Source organism: Pan paniscus, chromosome 13, assembly GCF_029289425.2.
Source record: "Pan paniscus chromosome 13, NHGRI_mPanPan1-v2.0_pri, whole genome shotgun sequence".
Taxonomy (NCBI): domain Eukaryota; kingdom Metazoa; phylum Chordata; class Mammalia; order Primates; family Hominidae; genus Pan; species Pan paniscus.
Window position 1 is genome coordinate 133485936 of NC_073262.2, and position 20194 is coordinate 133506129.

At 55.9% G+C, this 20194-nt stretch overlaps 1 protein-coding gene across 1 annotated transcript; it reads left to right on the plus strand.

The window, feature by feature from the left end:
• The first annotated feature begins 2360 nt into the window (after positions 1-2360).
• On the plus strand, positions 2361-16859 carry ITM2C (integral membrane protein 2C). Its single transcript, XM_034955345.3, has 6 exons — positions 2361-2628; positions 10905-11045; positions 13112-13300; positions 14468-14578; positions 15010-15160; positions 15618-16859. Exons 1-6 carry the CDS (start codon positions 2509-2511, stop codon positions 15707-15709), a joined length of 804 nt encoding a protein of 267 aa, XP_034811236.2. The 5' UTR covers positions 2361-2508; the 3' UTR covers positions 15710-16859.
• Positions 16860-20194: the final 3335 nt, after the last annotated feature.

Here is a 20194-nt window from a genome sequence, read left to right on the forward strand (position 1 = left end):
CCTGAGTCCACAAAACTCAGTATGCGACATGGACCTCCCGCAGCCTCCTGGCTCCCCTTGGATTATTGACTGGCTATACTGTACTCCATCAAATATAAGATGCTATCGCTTGTGAAAGACATTACTTAATCACTGCCAATTATAATCATAAAAGATATCTTGATTCTCAAGATGTTAAAATGTGAAGAAATGTGTTTCTTAGAATCCATGGAATATGGATTCTTGAGCATCTACCAGAGCAGCAGCTCTGAACAGGTGATCTGCAGAGCATGGTGCCCCCCAAGACCCATTCAGGGGGGTCTCCAAGGTCAAAACTATTTTTTGCAACAATATAAGATGTTATTTGCCCTTTTCACTCTCATTCTCTCATTAGCGTGCAGTGGAGTTTTCCAGAGACTACATGTGTGATGACAGCGCTTTGATGCCCAATGGAATATATGTATTCTTGTGTCTTAAAACTTTCTGAGTTTTAGTTTCTAATATGGGAAATGTTGATAGACATAAGCCACCTAAACAAAAGCTCTTGGGGTCCTGAAACCAAAAAATTTAGGAATCACTGCACTAGGTTGTGCGCCCAGCACTTGGCCGGCACTGAGCCCATGGTCAAGGGTAAGGAGAGGCCGGAGGGGGATGTGCACAGTGCTGAAGGTGCACAGGAAACGGACTTATCCCAGCCGGTCTGGGAAGGCCTTCCAGGGGAAGTGGGGTGCTCGCCTGCCAATCTCAGGCATGTGGATGCTTCACCCAGGTGGCCCTGTCTTGCTGACCAGAGATTTGTGCCAAACCAGCTCTGCGACCCTGGGTTTAGTCATGCTACCTTCTATCACTATTAACATGAGGCGAATGTGTAGGTCACAGAGGCTGTGATGAAAATTAAATAATTGAATGCACGTGAAAGAATGCCACTCATAGAAGGTTTCACATGACCACATCCTTGGTGGCTGGGTTGTGTCTTGGGCATCTCTGTTTTCTGCCACAGAGCTTAACACAATGCTTGGCACAAAGGGGTGCTTGGAAAACACTGAGTGAAGGAATGCATGTTGGGGGTGTGGCCTAAGCAAGACGTGGAGCTTGCCTTCTCCAAACACCAGGGTTCCCATCGGATCTGGAGCAGGTGATGAGCGGTAGTCCATAACACCTTCCTCTCTGGCTCTGTGCCAAACCAGATTCCTCCTCGTCTCCTCCAAACCATCTGTCTTCTTCCACCTCCCCATTCCCTCCCCCAGTTCCCCAGGCTGGTGGCCTTAGCATCAGTTAGACTTTCTTCTTTCCCCACCTGTCTGTCCTCAAGGCTGCTAGGTTCATCCAAGATCTGAGCCAAGATGTCCGGGTCTGGGACGTGGGCGCTAAGGGCCCAAGGCAGCTGCAAAAGACCTGACAGGTGAGAAGAGAGATCAGTGGAGGACCCCGGACTGTCCTCAAGAAGCGGACGGACTCCTCTGCCCTCCACTGGCAGCCCAACAGCAGAACCAAAGCGACCATTCAGCACAACCTGCGTGTGTTGCTGGGCGCTGTCCCTGGCCCAGTCTGGACCAGGAGCAAAGAGGAAGATTCAGGGCGTTAGTGCCAAGAGCAGCCATCCCAGCAACAGAAGTCCCTGCTTCCCCAGTACCCGTGATACTTGGGAGGAGCAGAGTCTTGAGTGGAACCCGAGCCTCTGACACCCGCCCTGGGGGTCTCCCCACCACTCTCGCCAGGGTCCTCCTGGATGAGTGAGACAAGGGCAGTTCAGGAGGTCACCCAATAACTGAGGTCGCAGCAACACGAAGGAGCCAGGGAGCAGGGGCGGCCTTCCCTTCTCCACTCCAGGCGGCTCCAGCGTGCACCCCAGGGCCCCCCAGGAAGGTTTTGCAGGAATAAAGAATGAAGGCAGAAGCAAGATGGAGGATGAAGGAGGCGTGGATGGCTTCAGAAGGCAAGACGGAGGCAGCAGTTTGGCGCCTGTCTCAAAGCCTCCTCCCCGCGCCAAGGACAGGTCGGAGGAGGGGGGCGTGGGGACAGGTAGAGCGGAGGCTCCAGCGTTTCTAAAGGGGAAGACCTGAAGTGGGGCAGGAGAGACGGGTGAGTTGTCTGGAAGCTGCATTTGCCTGGCAAACACTGGGTTAACAAAGACTTGCGTTGCGGGGATGCTGGCCTTGGAGAGGGAATGCGAAGGGATTATGCTACGGAGAACGGATCCGAGCGTGACGGCTGAATGAATGAGTGAGCGAGTGAGTGAGTGAGCGACTGTGCGAGCGAGCGGCAGAAGGAACTCCGACCCGCCCCAGGTGCGGAGCGGCGCGCCCGGCAGGGGTCACTGCGGGCCCCGCGGGCGGGAAGGGGGCGCAGGCGCGGCGGGCGCCGGGGCCCTCCCGCGGGGACGGGGCGGGGAGGGCTGGGGGTGGGGTTAGAGAGAGGGACGCGAGCGGGATCCAAACTTCCGGTGCCTGCGGAGCTCGGAGCGGCGGAGGCAGAGACCGAGGCTGCACCGGCAGAGGCTGCGGGGCGGACGCGCGGGCCGGCGCAGCCATGGTGAAGATTAGCTTCCAACCCGCCGTGGCTGGCATCAAGGGCGACAAGGCTGACAAGGCGTCGGCGTCGGCCCCTGCGCCGGCCTCGGCCACCGAGATCCTGCTGACGCCGGCTAGGGTGAGAGGGTCTGGGGCTCAGGCGGTGGGGCGGGGGACCCAGGCGCACGACCCAGGCGCGCTCCGTCGGCCCTGGGGACTGCCCGAGGCGCGTCAGGGCCCCAGAGCCCGGGGTGGAGCAGGGTTGGGAAGTCTTGAATGGTTGCTTATCCCAGAATGAGGAGGGGGCTTAAGTCCCGAACTAAAGCGGCAGCCAAAAGCTGAAGTCCGAAGAGTGGGAGGCGTCTGGTTCTGGTCTTCAGGTGGAGAAGTGCTCGAGGTCTCTTCCAAAAGTGGGGGCCCCCTCGCCGCCTTATAGGGGGAGGGGGCTGGTCCGAAGAAGTTCGAGGAATGTTGGTGGGGGGGTACGCGTCTGGTTCCAATCAACTGGGAAAGCCGCGAGTCGAGTCCCCAGGTGGGGGATGGGAGGAGGGTTAGACGTAGTTTTTCCAAAGTAGGGCGGTGGGACCTGATTGGCTGGGGAATTGGGGGTGGGGGGTCTGGTACCAACGAAGAGGGTGGGGCCGTTGATTTCCTCCGAAATTGGGGGCTGCGAGGGACAGAGGATGTGCTGCTGGCCTGCACCGGAATTGACAGACCAGAAAGTGATGAAATGGAAATCAGCCAGAACCGACGGGGCTGCGGCCTCTGGACGTCGGGGGTCCGAGGCCGGGCGCCCCCTTCCCACCCCACGCCCTGCTGTCTGGGCCTCCCTGCTCCTCTCTCTTTTCTCCATTCCCAGCCTCTCGCTGGGCTGTCCCCCGACCCCACGGGGAGGGCTCCCAACTGCCCCAGTGCCCTTGCATCCTGGGTCCCCGGGCTCTGTGCGCGTTCCCCCACCCCTGTCACCCCCCTCCCCCACCCCTGTCATCCCCCTCCCCTACCCCGGCTTCCTCCACTTTCCCTCTGGCCGGGGGGAGAGAAGGCATTTCCGCCGTGGAAAACTGTCTGAGCTGCGTGCCTTGTGTCCAGGAAGGGCCCGCAGGGGGCAGAACGCGTGGCGGGCAGGGACAGGGAGGGAGGGAGAGCTGGCCCAGCCAGGTTTTATTGTGCCTGGCAAAGGTGTCTACGTGGGCGCCGCCCCCAGCGGTCTTGTGGCGCACCAAGCCCATGTCCTCCCCGCCTCCCCACCCCGCATTGAGGCAGGACTGAGAAAGTCTTTGTCCACTGACTGCTTCCCCACTTCCAGATGCGGGCTTCTGAAGAGTCTTCCTGAACGCCTAGCCCCCTCCCCAGGTTTTGTGGCTCAGATTCAGTCTTGCCTGAGGCATTAAGGGGCCTGCAGAGGATGACCTGGACCCTGGAGGAGGGGGCGCCGGAGAGGGCCGTCAGAGTTGGGTGTCAGCCTGGGCAGAGACCCTGAGTGAGGAATGCCAGGAGACTGAGAACCCCCTGCCCTTTTATGGTGGTCACTGCAGCAACCAGTGGCTCAGAGCCACAAGAGTTCAACAACCACCTAGGCGAGGTTGGGGGTTGCTGTGCACCCCATCAGAGCAGCTCCCCCCTTTTCATCTGAAGCTTAGGTGGAGGGGGCGCTCCAGTTTTGAAGAAGATGGTTCTGCAGCTTTAAAAGTTTGCAAGGGGTTCTTCAAGACTCCTTTTCTTTGGAAGGGAAGCTGCCCTCCACTCAGCCTGGAGAGGGGCAGGGATGGGGGCAGGAGGCAGCACGCTTGCCCATCTCTTTTCCTAGCCACCTCTTCCTGGAGATATTTGAGGAGGGAGGACCAGGTCAGACAGTGGGAGGGTGTTATTCCAACTCCATCAGAAGGTCCCCCAGATTTTGCAGGAGCGGCACATTCTCCAGCCGCAGCCTGCTGATGGCATGGGTTTGGGCAGTCTGACAGAGACCTGCATCTCGGGGCATAACTGACATCCTAGCTTCTGGCTTCTTATCAGGCTCTGAAATTGAGCGTCCTTTCTTCCCCCTCACCCAGCATGAAATGGAAATATCAACATCTTCCTGTGTGCTGTTTGTAATGGCCTTGAGCCTGCTGAGAACCTCCTCCCTCAAACTTTGTTAGTTGGGCAGGGTCCCCTCCCTCTCTAATTGGCAAGGGGGAGCTTAGGACTATGCGATCTGGGGAAAGAATTAGAATCCTGGCATCTTTAGGACAGAACTGCATGTTAGTAAACTTTCACAGCTTCCCAAGGCCCTGGCATGGTGCAGAGGGACTTTAGGTGTTGCAAGTTGGCTCTGCCCATCACCTGCTAGATTTGGAGCCTTGGAAACAGTTCACTTCTGCGGGCCTCCTGTTGCCCCACTTGGCCAACCCGCACATTTCCTCCTTACCCAGTTTCTGGCAAGGAGCCAGGCCTCCTCTCCTGCCCCCAGCAGTGAGCAGGCAGGAGGCCCATTTCTCAGCTGTAGCTCAGTGAGCCGAGAGATGGCAGCCAGGAGGCTGCTTTCTCAGGGCAGGGCGTGTAGATTCTGTCCCGTACTGTTGGGGATGCCCAGGAAAGCTTATTAAAACGTTTCTTCTGGCTGGCAGTGACCCCAGAACCCTCCTTGGTGTCTGAACTGGACTCCAAAACAAGATTTATTTTATTTTATCTATTTTATCATTATTATTTTTTTTTTTTTTGAGACAGAGTCTCACTTTTACCCAGGCTAGAGTTCCGTGGCACGATCTTGGCTCATTGCCACCTTCACCTCCAGGTTCAAGTGATTCTCCTGCCTCAGCCTCCCAAGTAGCTGGGATTACAGGCACCTGCCACCATGCCTGGCTAATTTTTGTATTTTTAGTAGAGACAGGGTTTCACCATGTTGGCCAGACTGGTCTCAAATTCCTGACTTCAGGTGATCTTCCCACCTCAGCCTCCCAAATTGTTGGGATTACAGGTGTCAGCCACCACGCCCAGCCCAAAACAAGATGTAAAAAGTGATCCGCGGGAGGAGCACTCGATGAACAGATGATTGTGCGTTGGGGCAGTTCTTGACCTGTGTCCAGGCCCGGAGTGAGGGCAGGGTGGGGGCAGGGTGAGGCGGCAGGGGCACCCTCTCGGTGGGCACTGCCCCTGCTTCTGAGCAAAAACTGCAACACAAGGAGGATTTTGTCTGTGGACCTGAGACTGGAAGGAAGTGCCTCAGTGGGCCAGGGAGGGATGGGGGTGGGGGCCAGCTGGGCTTCCAGCTGCCCAGCCTCCCCACGTGGTGTTTTGACTCTGAGATAATGAGGAGCTGGGACACTGCCAGCTTGGGAAGTGGGCTGGACCGGAAGCACCCCCTGGGACAGCAAAGCACTCCCTCACAGCGCCAACTGGATCCCTCCTCCCCTTTGGGGGCCCACTGGCTGGCCATGCCCCTCTTAGCCCGCCCCTTCTCCCCACACCCTGCCTGTGCCTGCATTCACACACACACACACACACACACACACACACACACACTTATGCACACACATGCACGCACAGATGTGGGCATGTAGAGGCTCACAAGCTGGGGGCTGCAAGGGGAGAAAAACAAGTTAAATACAATCATCTTCTTACCTCTGTAATTTTCTCCTTGGCATTTGCCTTTGATTAATGGTCCTGTGTCACCCCCTCCCCAGCCTGCATACCTGGGGATCAGATTTCAGTTTCCTAGTGTGTCCTGGCCTCAGGCCCTTGGCAGGAGGAGCTGGGTCTCCTGGAGTGGTTGGGGGAAGGTCCCGTGCCAGCCAGGAGGGCAAATCTGGCCAGCTTAGCCCTACCCCAGTGTCCTGATGCCCACTGGCCAAGAGGGCCTGGCCCGAAAGGACTTTGTGAAGCAGCGGCCCTGCTCCATCCAGGTCCTTCCCTGTGGCAGCATGGGGACTTTCATGGCTGTCGTCCATTCCTGGGATTTGGCGCCCCGGCAGGCCCCACGGTGGCTTCTCTGCTTTCCTGCCGCTACTCTCTCCATTCCCTCATTTCTGCTCTCTTCTCTCAGCAGTCCTTGCATGTTTCAAGACCGTCAGCAGATTGCCAGTGAGGATGAGTTTCTCTTAGTATGGAGAAAAAATGTTTATGGTGAAATCACAGAGGCACAACCTGGCCAGCCCCTCTGTCCACCGCCCCACTCTCTCCAAGTTCCCTCTCCCCATGAGGGCTCTTCCAGCAGTGAGCTTTTGTTGTCTGGAGATGCCTTGACTATCAGGGATGGAAGAGAAGAGGGAATTCGCCTGGCCCAGCCAAGCCGAGAGCGCATCTGCACAGATGCTGCCCGTGGGGCCTGCAGTCTGGAAGGGAGGACAGGAGAGTGATGGGGACCCCTGACCCTGTTGGCAGATGGCATCTGTGCCTCTGGACCGACTGGGCTCTGTGTGCTCAGGTGGACAGTTTGCCCACTCTCCTCTCCCCCAGCTAGGCTCTGTCTTGAACACATACAAGACACACACACTCGATGGGTGCCCTGGCCTCTGTGGTCTGGAGCCTGGGAAAGAAAGCTGCTGAGGACCAGGAGAGATGTGGGGGAGGTGAGATGAGACTGCCTCCCCAACCCCCATCTTCTCTGTTCTCAGCCTGGGCCTCAGGAGTGCGTTTCTGGCTGCCGAACCCCTCCAGGCAGGCTGCAATCTGCAGTCATCGTTAAATCGGCTTGCAGTTAATTTGGACATTGTTACTGGGGGATGGGGCCGGGGAGCTCCCCTCCAGCTGTGGGGGTCTGCCGAGTTAATGCTACAGTTGGCTGGTTTCCCCCTGATCATTTTGGCCCTGGCTTTGGTAAATCATTTAATGAGTGCCCCTGTGGGTCTCAGTTTAAGCCTGCAGGGAGAGGCCCAGGCCTCTCTCGGGTCTCTGGACTTCCGGCTCATGCGCCCTTCGCTCAGAGAGCTCTGTTGCCTTGGAAACAATATGCAATATTTTTCTACTTTCTAAATGGGAGCCCCCCTCCCCAGATGCCTCGCTGTCAGTAACTGCTTCCTATGGGGAGCAAAATTTTTCTGGGTCCCCAGCATGATAGGTGGTGCGGCTGGGGTCTCAGGAAGGCGGGCCATTCGGCCATCTTTCTAGTGAGGTGGGCACCAGGGATCCCAAGGGGCCAGGGCTCTGGGTTGAGCCCAGGCTCCCTGATGCCCCACTGTCCCCAGACAGGTGTAAATACCCCGAGATCACAGGCTGCTTTGAGGGCCAAAGGGACAGTGAGGGTTCCAGGGCTTTGGAGTTTGAGCCTCAGTGTTGATTGGGCACAGTAGGCAGAGGCAGCGCTAGGGCGGGATTTAGGGGTTCTGCCTCTGTGTGGGGTTTTACGGAGGAAATGCCTTCACCTCCAAGCAGGGACATCTGCGCTTTCCTGTCTACTTCCTGGTAGCCTGTAATGCTGCCTTCTGCACTTCTGCTCATAATGGTGCCTCTGAGGGTTTGGCTCTGCAGGCTGGAGGGGAGCTGGGAGGGTGGCAGCGTGGCTGAGCCCGGGTGTGTGCTGGGGGGCATCAGCAGGGCCATGAGAGAGAAGTGCCCACCCGCAGTCTAGGTAAGGTGGGGGATCCCCAGCCTTCACAGTGGGGGGTCTTGGCAGGAGCCCCTGCCCTTCTCAGCCACACCTGCCACTGCTGCTCTTCAGCTGGGGCCATGGAAGCCTCACCTTCTCCCTGCTCTGTCTTCTCTAACCTCCCTCGGTGGGGCCTCCGAGCCCAGCCCCTCCCCCAGGACAGGGAGACACGGGACCCAGCTTGAGTTCTGCAGACCAGCATTAAGGCGGAAAGGCGAGGCTGCCCTTTGCCATAAAGCTAACTGGCCTCACCTTGTCGGTGAATTTGATTTGTGGAGCAGGCCCTCGGGCTCTCCCATGTAGCGCTTTGACTTTTTTTTTTTTTCCTTTTCTGTCCTTCTGGTCGTTAGCAATCTCACAAGCTAGCTTCTCTGGTTTTCCAGAATGCAGAAGCAAAAGTCTGGCCACAGTGCAGCCTCAACAGCTGTCCACAGAGTCAGCCCTAAAAAGGAAAGGCTCGGCTGATAAAGATCTGCTATTTTTATCTAGCACTTGATCCTTTACAAAGGGCTTTTAGGTTCTTTGTCTCGTTTAATCCCAGCAAAACCCCTGTCACGCAGAGTCTGTTCACATTTTGCATGGGAGACCCGAGAAGGGGGAGGTTGCAGGGCCCCGCTGGGCCTGTAGCCCCACTTGACCCCTAAATACAATCTGAGCCCTGGTTTGTTGTGTCCTGAGGGCAGATTTCCCAGCTGCTGTAGGCAGCCTGGCCTGTGTCAGGGTCAGCCACCTTTCCTTAAGACCTGCTCAGGAGCGCCAGAGGGGCAGGAGGGCATCCTGGTGCCTGGTTTGCAAGAGCTCCTGGGTGGTTCGATCCCTGGGAGATGCCAACAGAAGGTGTCACCCCCATCTCTTGCTGCTCCCGGGAGTCCATTGGAAAATCAAAGCCATTTAGTCCCGACCTCCTGTGGCCAGCAGCTGTCCCTGAGGGCCCTGTGCACTGTGGCCATGCCCGTCACTTGCTGGTGACCTTGGTTAGTGCCCCTGGCTGCTGAGGAGATGACAGTGGGTAGGTGGTCCATATGATCACGGGACCCCTAAAGCAGGGCAAGGTGGGGAGAGGCCCCGGCCTCCTCATGGGCCAGGCAGTGCGGGCAGTGGTTTGACCTCCCACACCCGCCCAGCAGGCTCCCTTGTGGGAAGACTTGAGTGTGAGGGTGCAGGACAGGCAGGGGCACCCCATGGTGAGGATGCTGGGGGCCTGCTGAGCTGCTCACGCATGTCCGCAGTGAAGGGGTGGGTCCTCCAGACGTTTTCTGTCCTTTTCCTAAGCAGGGCGGGTCACACCCTCAGCTCCCCAGGGCCCAGGCCCCACACTCCCCTGTGCTCTAAAAGGGTGGGAGGTGAAACCTGAGGAGCGCAGCAGGCGCCCCCAGGGCAGGACCCCTGTGCTGTGCTGAGAGATAGGGCCTGTCCTGAGTCACTTAGGCCTGAACCACCCCCCTCGGGGGGGAAGGGAGAAAGGAAATCTGTTCCCATCCCAGAACGCCTGGCTGGAAAGGGCCTGAGAGGTCACTTGGTCTGACCTGCTCATTTTGCAGATGGGGAAGCCGAGGCCCAGAAAGTGCTAAGCAGGCAGGTAGTGGCAGAGCCAGAATGAGAAGCTTCAGGCTCTGGGGCTGGATCCCCTCCTCTCCCCAGTACTGCAGCAGTCCGCAGGGACTGACCTCTAACCTCACTCTTGGCCGTATGTGGACACCACGGAGGAAGGATTAAATGGTGAACATTGGAGGCAGAGACTGGCCCCGGGGCTTTTGCATTATCTCCAAGGGTGAGCAAGGGCCTGGGGGAAGGCATAGGTAGGGAGAAGAGACAGGAAATTGACCAAGCTCACCTGGCCGGCTCTCGTCAGCGCTCTGGGTAAAGCAGTTTTGTTGAATTTTATACTCACACACCTACGTCCACCACCCCACATATGTGTGGCCTGGAGATGGGATAGGTTGGCTGCTTGGCAGCCCTGCAGCTATGATCTTGAGCCCAATTCTGGCTCCCAGAGCAGATTTTTCCAGGATCCTTCTAGCCTGGCCTTCCGGACAGCCACATTTCTCTCCTGGCAGGAGCTCCCTGGTGGATGGAAGCTTCCGGGCTTCATCCTGTAGCTGTTACACCACTTGTAACAGCCTGCTTGACTGCTGGTCGGTGCCTGTGGGGGGCCAGTGTGGATTGCAGGCCTAGAGCTCCCTGGCTGGGGACAAGCACCCATGCCCAGACCCCATGGGGCTCCTGGAGCCCCTGCCCCCATCAGTCACAGCCTCCTTGGTGGAGTTGAGCAGCCTTTACACAGCCTGCCCACCTCCCATTGTCCTCATTTTAGTCTACCCTCTGCATCTTGGTTTTAGAGTGGATCTTGTCACTCCCCAGCTCAAAAGCCTTCCCAGGCTCCCCATTGTCCAGAGCAGCGGCTCCCAGCCTGCCTGGTGTGTCTCAATTCCTATAGAGATTTCTAAGTCCCTAAAGTCACCGAAGCCAGGTTGGCACATCCCCTATCTTCTGTTTGAAAGAATATACCATGGTCACGACTGGTATAAGCAAGAGGCCTAAGAGCTCAGATAACTTAAAATGCACCTGCTGAACCCACTGCATCCCTTTCGGTGGCTTCCAGGTGTGTCTTGGTTTCTCTTTCGAGGTGTGTCTCCGTTTCTCTTTCGAGGTTTGTCTCGGTTTCTCTTTAGCCAGGACGAGTCCGGGCGACCCTGGTGGGCCTTCCTTTCCCTTCTAGGTGTCATCTCCTTCCCTCCCTTTCCCCCAAGACTCCCTCCGGGCCCAGCCAGCAGGTGAAGCCTGACTTAGGGAAGGGGGGATTTCCAGGGGAGGGGCCCTGGCCCCCACTGACCCAGCATTGCTATCCACAGGAGGAGCAGCCCCCACAACATCGATCCAAGAGGGGGGGCTCAGTGGGCGGCGTGTGCTACCTGTCGATGGGCATGGTCGTGCTGCTCATGGGCCTGGTGTTCGCCTCTGTCTACATCTACAGATACTTCTTCCTTGCGCAGGTGAGGGGCCGGGCCAGGTGGGGGCAAGGCCTCGAGAAAGGGTCACGTCTAGAGAGGCATGGGGGGAAGTGTCTGCAAGGGGGCAGCAGGAAGCCCCGGACATGCCCTCAGGTGGGAGCGAGTGCCCGGCCAGCCCACAAGACTGGGGTGCCCCCTCCTCCTTGGGGCCTCCTTGGATGCAGGCCAGTCCCACCTTTAGCCCCTTGTCCTGGGGAGCCAAGCATGAATCCAGGTGACAGCACTGGGCCCGCCCCACAGGGTCACCCTGGGGAATTCTCACCAGAAACTCAGATCTGGCAGAAACTGGAACTGTGATCCCCCTCCACAGCTCAGACCCTGCACCTGCAGGTCACGCTTCAAGGCTGACCTAACTGTGCTTATGTATGGACGTTTGGGTTACCAAACAAGAGAGGGAGAGGGGTGGGTACAGACAGTCTCCACCACCTCCTTCCAGAAGCAGGAGGGTGTCCTTGCTGCCACCTATCACCCCCCCTCCCGGGAGACCTGGGCACAAAGCTGGGCCAACCCAGACCTGGGAGGGAGGGAGTGTCACTGTGTGCTTGGAAATGAAAGTAGGTAAATTAAAAGGATAAACCTATGTACAACTCACAGAGAACCTCAGGGTGACAAAAAGGTGGGACTTGCCAGTCATTTATGACCCAAGTGACCTCCCACTCCTAAGCATTTAACTTTGTTGTCCCCCAGTTTTTCCACGATGGAAATTGCTGAAGAGTTTGCATTCATGGGGCTTTCCCCTTGAAAGCTCAGCTCACATACACCCATCAACTTTCCTTTTTGTGTAGCATCCCCCTGCCCCGCCCCACTCCCTCCATGGCCTGCGTCCCCCTTGTTCCAGGGTCCTGTGTGGGACCTTCCCACAGGCCTCTTCCTGTTGTGGCCCTACCCTAGGACCTGGGCCAGCATTTCCTGGTCTCCTCTGTTCCACCCTCGACTCACACCCTTCTCCCCACACCCCAATTCGTTGTGTGGACACCTCCCAGCAGCCCCTGGGTCTGTGCCCTGGGACAGTATTCGGGGTGTCCAGCCACTGTGGGATGCAGCCCCGGAGCCTCGCCTTCCCTGGGCTCTCATCCCTGCACAGCCCACAGGAGCCCCCCATGCTGGGATGACGCATCCTCCCTGGAGAACTTGCACTGAATCAAACAGACGGTGGAATCCTGCCGATCCCAGGCCAGGCAGTCCCAAGCATGTATCTACAGGCCCCTCCAGGAGCCCCCTCCAGAAGTAAGAGTGGGCAGACTGGCCCGCCCGGCCATTCAGTTGATGGGATCGCGCCAGGCTGCCTGGCCTCCCTTACTGATGGAGTGACTGGACTGGCCCACCAGACACAGTGTCTCTCAAGGTTTCTCCAAGACAGGGGTCAGGGATGTCCAGGAAGGGTGATGGCACTTGTCCGAGGCTGGATGTGGAGGTAACCGTGATAGGGGCATGAGACTCTTAACAGTGTTGCCTCCAGCTCCACCTCCCCACCCGCCATGTTAGGCCCCTCCAGGTCTGCAGGCCAGGACAGCAGGTGACAGGAAAGGCAGGCGTGCACAGGCATAGGTGCCCAACTCTTAGGTTCGTCCTTGAGGACCCCCTGCCAACCCCAGGCTCTTTCTCTGGTGTCTGCACCTCTGTGGAGGGCACGGAGGTGGCCAGGTCCTAGTCCTGCTGGGCCACCCCTTTTCCCAGTCACAGACTCAAGGACTTGGAGGCCAGAAGGGACCTTAGGGATCATCATGCTTTACTGATGGGGAAACTGAGGCCCAGAGAGGTCTGCCACCTAGGACCTGGCAGACCCAGCTCATCCTCCCTTCCGTTTGTGAAGCTGGGAAGCGCCTTGCCCAAGACTCAGCCCATCTCCTCACTGGCAGCCCCAGACCCTGACCTGATGCCCCACCATCTCAGTTTCTCCATCTGCGAAATGGGTCTCACAGTCCCTGCTCTTCTTGCTTCCGCAGGCTTTTGGGGCATGTAGCGGACGGGTAGGCAAGAGGGGGCCTTGCGGAGTGCGTGTATGACCAGCCTCTCTGACTGTCTGTCTGTCTCTCTACCTTGCTCAGCTGGCCCGAGATAACTTCTTCCGCTGTGGTGTGCTGTATGAGGACTCCCTGTCCTCCCAGGTCCGCACTCAGATGGAGCTGGAAGAGGATGTGAAAATCTACCTCGACGAGAACTACGAGCGCATCAATGTGCCCGTGCCCCAGTTTGGCGGCGGTGACCCTGCAGACATCATCCATGACTTCCAGCGGGTGAGGCTGGCCAGGGCCTGGGGGTGGGGGGTGGGAGGGTGTCCCGGGGAGCGCATCAATGTGCCCGTGCCCCAGTTTGGCGGCGGTGACCCTGCAGACATCATCCATGACTTCCAGCGGGTGAGGCTGGCCAGGGCCTGGGGGTGGGGGGTGGGAGGGTGTCCCGGGGACTCAGGGCAAGGGGAGCAGGGATGAAAGGAGACTCCTCGGAGTACAGCAGATGTCTACGGTTAGGCTTACCAGGGTCTTCAAGATGCTGCTTTTCTCCTGTTAGCAACAATGGTTCTTGCTGAGTATGAAGTAGCCGAGGCTGATTTTCTCCTCAGCCTCCTGCCAGCTGCACGCCGGCTGTCATGGCAGGGCCAGTGCGTTGTATCGAGGGGTAGTACATTCACCATCGAGTGCATTGCGTGTACAGCTCAGCGGGTCTCTGCAGAGTGGGTCTCATGCGTATTCATGTAACCCCCATGGGTCCTGGGACGGGGCATCTCTCGCTGGGGTCCAGGCTGTCCCAGGAATGGCTGGCCCTCACAGGTTTCATAAATGCACAGCTGGGATGTTACCATGTTCCCCAAACCTCAGCTCTGTAAACATGAGAAGAAGCTTTATAACAACAGAGGCGTTTAGCAAACAGCTGCTATTTTCCTCTATCATGTGGCACCTTCTACAACAGGCTAAGAGAAGACCAGGAAAAGGGAGTGCCCGCCCAGGTATTGAGGAGTCTGGAGTGGACTCTGCTCCTGAAGGCCCAGGGCCCCAGGAAGGCATGGTGGGATTCCTGCCCCTGCTGGCCAAGGTGCTTTTTTTTTGGAGACAGAGTCTCGCTCTGTCGCCCAGGCTGGAGTTCAGTGGCACGATCTCAGCTCACTGCAAGCTCCGCCTCCTGGGTTCACACCATTCTGCTGCCTCAGCCCCCCGAGTAGCTGGGACTACAGGTGCCCGCCACCACGCCTGGCAAATTTTTTGTATTTTTAGTAGAGACAGGGTTTCACCATGTTCGCCAGGATGGTCTCGATCTCCCGACCTTTGATCCGCCCGCCTCGGCCTCCCAAAGTGCTGGGATTACAGGCAAGAGCCACCGCGCCTGGCTGGCCAAAGCTTCTTGCAGCCCTGCCTGGGTCAGCTGTCACCTCCTGCAGAGACTGACCCAACCCCTTCTCCTGCCAGGGTCTGACTGCGTACCATGATATCTCCCTGGACAAGTGCTATGTCATCGAACTCAACACCACCATTGTGCTGCCCCCTCGCAACTTCTGGGAGCTCCTCATGAACATGAAGGTGCGCAGGGGGTTTGGGGGGGATGTCTGCAGCGTCCTGTCCCTCCCTTGCCCCCGTCTCATGGAGGCTAGGTCTGAGGTACAGGAAGTTCCTGTGTCGGGTTGGGGGAGCGAGAGACATTGCTGGCACCGGGGCCCTGTACCCAGATTGGTCTCGCCTCTGCTATCCCCCTGCTTCCACATCTCCAGAGTCAGTGCCCCGAGACCGGCTTCCTTAGTGTTCAAGGTTGTACCCTGGGTACGGACTCGTGCACACGCCATAGCTCCTGGCAGCACAGGCGCAGGCACCGGGCACAGGCAGGAAGTGCCTGAGGACATCAGAAGGGCCAGCCCAGGGGCCTCTGGAGGAGGGAGGTGGGCTGGCATTTCGGGCGAGGGGTTGGACGAAAGCCTGAGGGGCTGCCTCGCTGCGGCGGCCACCTTGTTTTGCAGAGGGGGACCTACCTCCCGCAGACGTACATCATCCAGGAGGAGATGGTGGTCACGGAGCATGTCAGTGACAAGGAGGCCCTGGGGTCCTTCATCTACCACCTGTGCAACGGGAAAGACACCTACCGGCTCCGGCGCCGGGCAACGCGGAGGCGTGAGTGGCTGGCTTCACCCACAGTAGCCCCTGTCCCGTGCCCCAGACCACAGTTATCTTCACGCCTAGCCCAGCTGTCAGAGAGCTCAGATAGCAGCAGCAATAACAGCTAGCATTAGCAGAGCACTTCCATGTGCCGGGCAATGCTGTGTGCTCTTTATGACCTCTTAAGAGTGTAAGTCATTCTCATCCTCATTATTATTTTTGCTGCCCATTTTAAAGATGAGGAAACAGGTGCAGAGAGGTTAACACCCCGGAGGTCACACAGCAGGGAGGTGGCAGACGTGGGCAGGCTGACTCCAGCTTTCGAGCTCTCCCCATTTCTCATTGTGCTCTTTGGGTGAATCTGGGTGAATGGTGTCACTTCCTGGCCCTCCTGTGGCTCAGGCTGAGGCTGGTGGTCTTTGTGACTCAGCCAGGATGCAGGGCTCACTGGGGTTTTTCTGTTTCCTCCCAGGGATCAACAAGCGTGGGGCCAAGAACTGCAACGCCATTCGCCACTTCGAGAACACCTTCGTGGTGGAGACGCTCATCTGCGGGGTGGTGTGAGGCCCTCCTCCCCCAGAACCCCCTGCCGTCTTCCTCTTTTCTTCTTTCCGGCTGCTCTCTGGCCCTCCTCCTTCCCCCTGCTTAGCTTGTACTTTGGACGCGTTTCTATAGAGGTGACATATCTCTCCGTTCCTCTCCAACCCTGCCCACCTCCCTGTACCAGAGCTGTGATCTCTCGGTGGGGGGCCCATCTCTGCTGACCTGGGTGTGGCGGAGGGAGAGGGGATGCTGCAAAATGTTTTCTGTGTCCCACTGTCTTGAAGCTGGGCCTGCCAAAGCCTGGGCCCACAGCTGCACTGGCAGCCCAAGGGGAAGGACCGGTTGGGGGAGCCGGGCATGTGAGGCCCTGGGCAAGGGGATGGGGCTGGGGGGGCGGGGCGGCATGGGCTTCAGAAGTATCTGCGCAATTAGAAAAGTCCTCAGAAGCTTTTTCTTGGAGGGTACACTTTCTTCACTGTCCCTATTCCTAGACCTGGGGCTTGAGCTGAGGATGGGATGATGTGCCCAGGGAGGGACCCACCAGAGCACAAGAGAAGGTGGCTACCTGGGGGTGTCCCAGGGACTCCTGTCAGTGCCTTCAGCCCACCAGCAGGAGCTTGGAGTTTGGGGAGTGGGGATGAGTCCGTCAAGCACAACTGTTCTCTGAGTGGAACCAAAGAAGCAAGGAGCTAGGACCCCCAGTCCTGCCCCCCAGGAGCACAAGCAGGGTCCCCTCAGTCAAGGCAGTGGGATGGGTGGCTGAGGAACGGGGCAGGCAAGGTCACTGCTCAGTCACGTCCACGGGCGACGAGCCGTGGGTTCTGCTGAGTAGGTGGAGCTCATTGCTTTCTCCAAGCTTGGAACTGTTTTGAAAGATAACACAGAGGGAAAGGGAGAGCCACCTGGTACTTGTCCACCCTGCCTCCTCTGTTCTGAAATTCCATCCCCCTCAGCTTAGGGGAATGCACCTTTTTCCCTTTCCTTCTCACTTGTGCATGTTTTTACTGATCATTCGATATGCTAACCGTTCTCAGCCCTGAGCCTTGGAGAGGAGGGCTGTAACGCCTTCAGTCAGTCTCTGGGGATGAAACTCTTAAATGCTTTGTATATTTTCTCAATTAGATCTCTTTTCAGAAGTGTCTATAGAACAATAAAAATCTTTTACTTCTGACCTTGACTTGAGTGTGGCTGGAGGGGAGATGGGTGTAGGAGGGGTGCTCCGGGCAGAGTCGAGGAGCTGGACCTCGGGAGCAGCAGGCAGGGAGAAGCCTGCAGACCTTGACATCTGGCCCCTAAAGAGCTGGGCATCCTGGATTCAGCCAAGGAGTGTAGGATATCCCCTTCGTAGCACCCTGGATCTGAGCCAGGTAGAGTTCACACTTTCCGGGTGAGGAGGGGAACAGGGCTGGGAGAGCTTACCGACTCGCCCAAGGTCGTGCTGCTTTAAGTGCCTGTAAACCACCCTGTAATGTTCTACCTGGCAGATGACATCATTATTGCATGTCCTTAAGCACAAGGGCGGTGTCCTATTCTCCACCACGTCTGGACAATTTGTAACCATTCCTGGAGGATCTGAAGTGAGGTTTGGTGTGATAATCACAGGGTCACATTCTCCAGAGAATTCTGGAAGCGGCAGGAGAGCTGGCCAGAGCCATGTCTAGCTGGACCCCAGAGGTGGGACCTATATCCTGCCCTGGGGACCAGGATGGGTGCCCACCCGCTTGGTGCTGTTAAGCCTCAGTACCCAGTGAGGGCCATAAAATACTCAAATTAGTGCAGACACACCTTGTTCCCAGATCCAAAGGCAATCATGCAAAGACATCAGTTTTTTTTTTTTCACATTTGCTGATTGAAATGCAATGCAATCACAATTAAAATACCAACTGAATTTATTTTTTAACTTGACACAATAAATTCTTTCAGGAAAGTAAACAGGGAATAGTCAGGTAGATCCTATAAACGGTAAAGAACTCCCAAAGTGCTGGGATTACAGGCTGAGCCACCGCACACCTGCCCAAGAGATATATTTTTACAGGTCAAGTTAGGGTTGAATGTTTGTGAAGCATTTTTTTTTTGAGACGGAGTTTCACTCTTGTCGCCCAGGCTCTGATATAAAGCGTTATACACCACAATAATTAAGGAGTTCAGTGTAGCAAAGACAGAGCCCAGTGCAACCCAACAGAGGCCCAGACATTGACTTAAATTACACGGAAATTTAATATATGATTATGGCGGCATTTCCAGTTAGTGGGAGACATGTGGGTTTGCCTTTTTTTTGTTGTTGGTTTTTTTTTTCTTTTCTTTTTTTGAGATGGAGTCTTGCTCCTGTCACCCAGGCTGGAGTACAGTGGGGCGATGTTGTCTCACTGCAATCTCCCCCTCCCGGGTTCAAGCAATTTTCCTGCCTCAGCCTCCCGAGCAGCTGGGATTACAGGCGTGTGCCACCACACCTGGCTAATTTTTGTATTTTTAGTAGAGATGGAGTTTCACCGTGTTGGCCAGGTTGGTCTCAAACTCCTGACCTCAGGTGATCCTCCCGCCTCAGCCTCCCAGAGTGCTGGGATTACAGGTGTGAGCCATCGCGCCTGGCCCATGTGGGTTATTTTTAATGGAACAGCGGGCTAGCCATTTTGACAAAAAATTAACCTGGATTCTACTTCCCTAGAACAACATTAATGCTGGATGGATCAGAGATTTTAATTATGAAATGAAACTATGAAAGTACTTGAAGAGATTATTTAAAAGGTAATCTTGGAGGAGGAAAGGCCTTTCTAAGCATGATATCTACCAGGAAAAAATTGGTTATGAAAAGTTAGAATTTATATACAGCAATGTATACCACAAAGCCAAGAGGTTTATAAGCAGTAAACGGAAATGTCTTTTCAAACACAGGCATAAAAAGGGCTATTTTTTTTAATATGCAAAGTTCTTATAAACCATTGTGAAAAATGAACAACCCAATAGAGAAATGAGCAAATAATATAAACAGTTCTAGAAATCAAAACTAGGGAGATACTTTATTTTATTTTATTTTATTTTTGAGATGGAGTCTCGCTTTGTCACCCAGGCTGGAGTGCAGTGGCACCATCTCGGCTCACTGCATCCTCCACCTCTTGGGTTCAAGTGATTCTTGTGCCTCAGCTTCCCAAGTAGCTGGGAGTACAGGTGCCCGCCACCATGCCAGCTAATTTTTGTATTTTCAGTAGAGATGGGGTTTCACCATGTTGCCCAGGCCAGTCTCAAACTCCTGACCTCAGGTGATCCAGCTGCGTCAGCCTCCCAAAGTGCTGGGATTACAGGCGTGAGCCACCGCACACCTGCCCAAGAGATATGTTTTTACAGGTCAAGTTAGGGTTGGATGTTTGTGAAGCATTTTTTTTTTCGAGACGGAGTTTCGCTCTTGCCGCCCAGGCTGGAGTGCAATGGTGCGATCCCGGCCCACGGCAACCTCTGCCTCCCAAGTTCCAGCGATTCTCCCACCTCAGCCTCCCGAGCAGCTGGGACTACAGGCATGTGTCACCATGCCCAGCTAATTTTTGCATTTTTGGTAGAGACAGGGTTTCTCCATGTTGGTCAGGCTGGTCTCGAACTCCCAACCTCAGGTAATTCTCCCACCTCAGCCTCCCAAAGTACTGGGATTACAGGCGTGAGCCACTGTGCCCGGCCATGAAGCATGTATTGTATACAAAACACTACGTGTAAGTCAGTGTGTAAGTTATAAAATGTATTAATCAATGTATCTCTGGAAACTCACCAGCCAACTTATGAAACAAAAGACTACCAAATACCACTGAGAGTCTCTGCATGCTCTTCTCCTCTTCCTGTTGCATAACAAACCATCCCAAAACTTAGTGGCCTGACACAGTGGTTTATTATTTTTCCCGAGTCTGTGAGTTGCCTGAGTTCAGCTGGATGACCGAGGGGTCCCTGTGGGATAACCGCACCCTCTGCTGTATGTTCATCTGGGAGCTCAGCTGCGGCCCAAGCAACCAAGATGGCCTCTCACCCTCCAAGGGCCTCGCTCCACGTGGCCTCTAACCATTAATGGTCTAGCCCAGCCCTCCTTACAGCTTGTCAATTGAGCTCCAAAAGAGGGGAAGCAGAGGCTGACCATCCTTTAAGACCTGGCACCACAAATCCCAGAATGTTACTTCATTGTATTCTGTTGGTCAAAGCAAGTCACAAAACCAGTTCAGATTCAAGGGGAGGGAAAGAACCTGCAGATGGGGAGCAGCTTGCATGCTCAGGGATGCCAAGAACTGTTGGAAACTCAGACATCATCTGAGCACTCCCCTCCATCCCTCTCCCCTCAGTATTTCATGGGGGACATTAAATGCCTGAATTAGTGCAAGGACACACCTATTCTTAGAACCAAAGACAATCTTGAAAATATGTCAATTTTCCATAAATTAGCCAATCTTAAACTCTACTAATTAGCCAATCCAGGTAATTCCTACCTTGGGTTTCTCTGTTCTGCTTTCTAATCGTACCATATATCCAAGAATC

Bases quoted from the DNA above. Each gene is read 5' to 3' on its own strand.
- ITM2C (XM_034955345.3), top strand. From the start codon at position 2,509: ATGGTGAAGATTAGCTTCCAACCCGCCGTGGCTGGCATCAAGGGCGAC. The intron at 2,629-10,904 runs GTGAGAGGGTCT...TGCTATCCACAG, and splicing joins TCCTGCTGACGCCGGCTAGG to GAGGAGCAGCCCCCACAACA. The intron at 14,579-15,009 runs GTGCGCAGGGGG...CTTGTTTTGCAG, and splicing joins AGCTCCTCATGAACATGAAG to AGGGGGACCTACCTCCCGCA.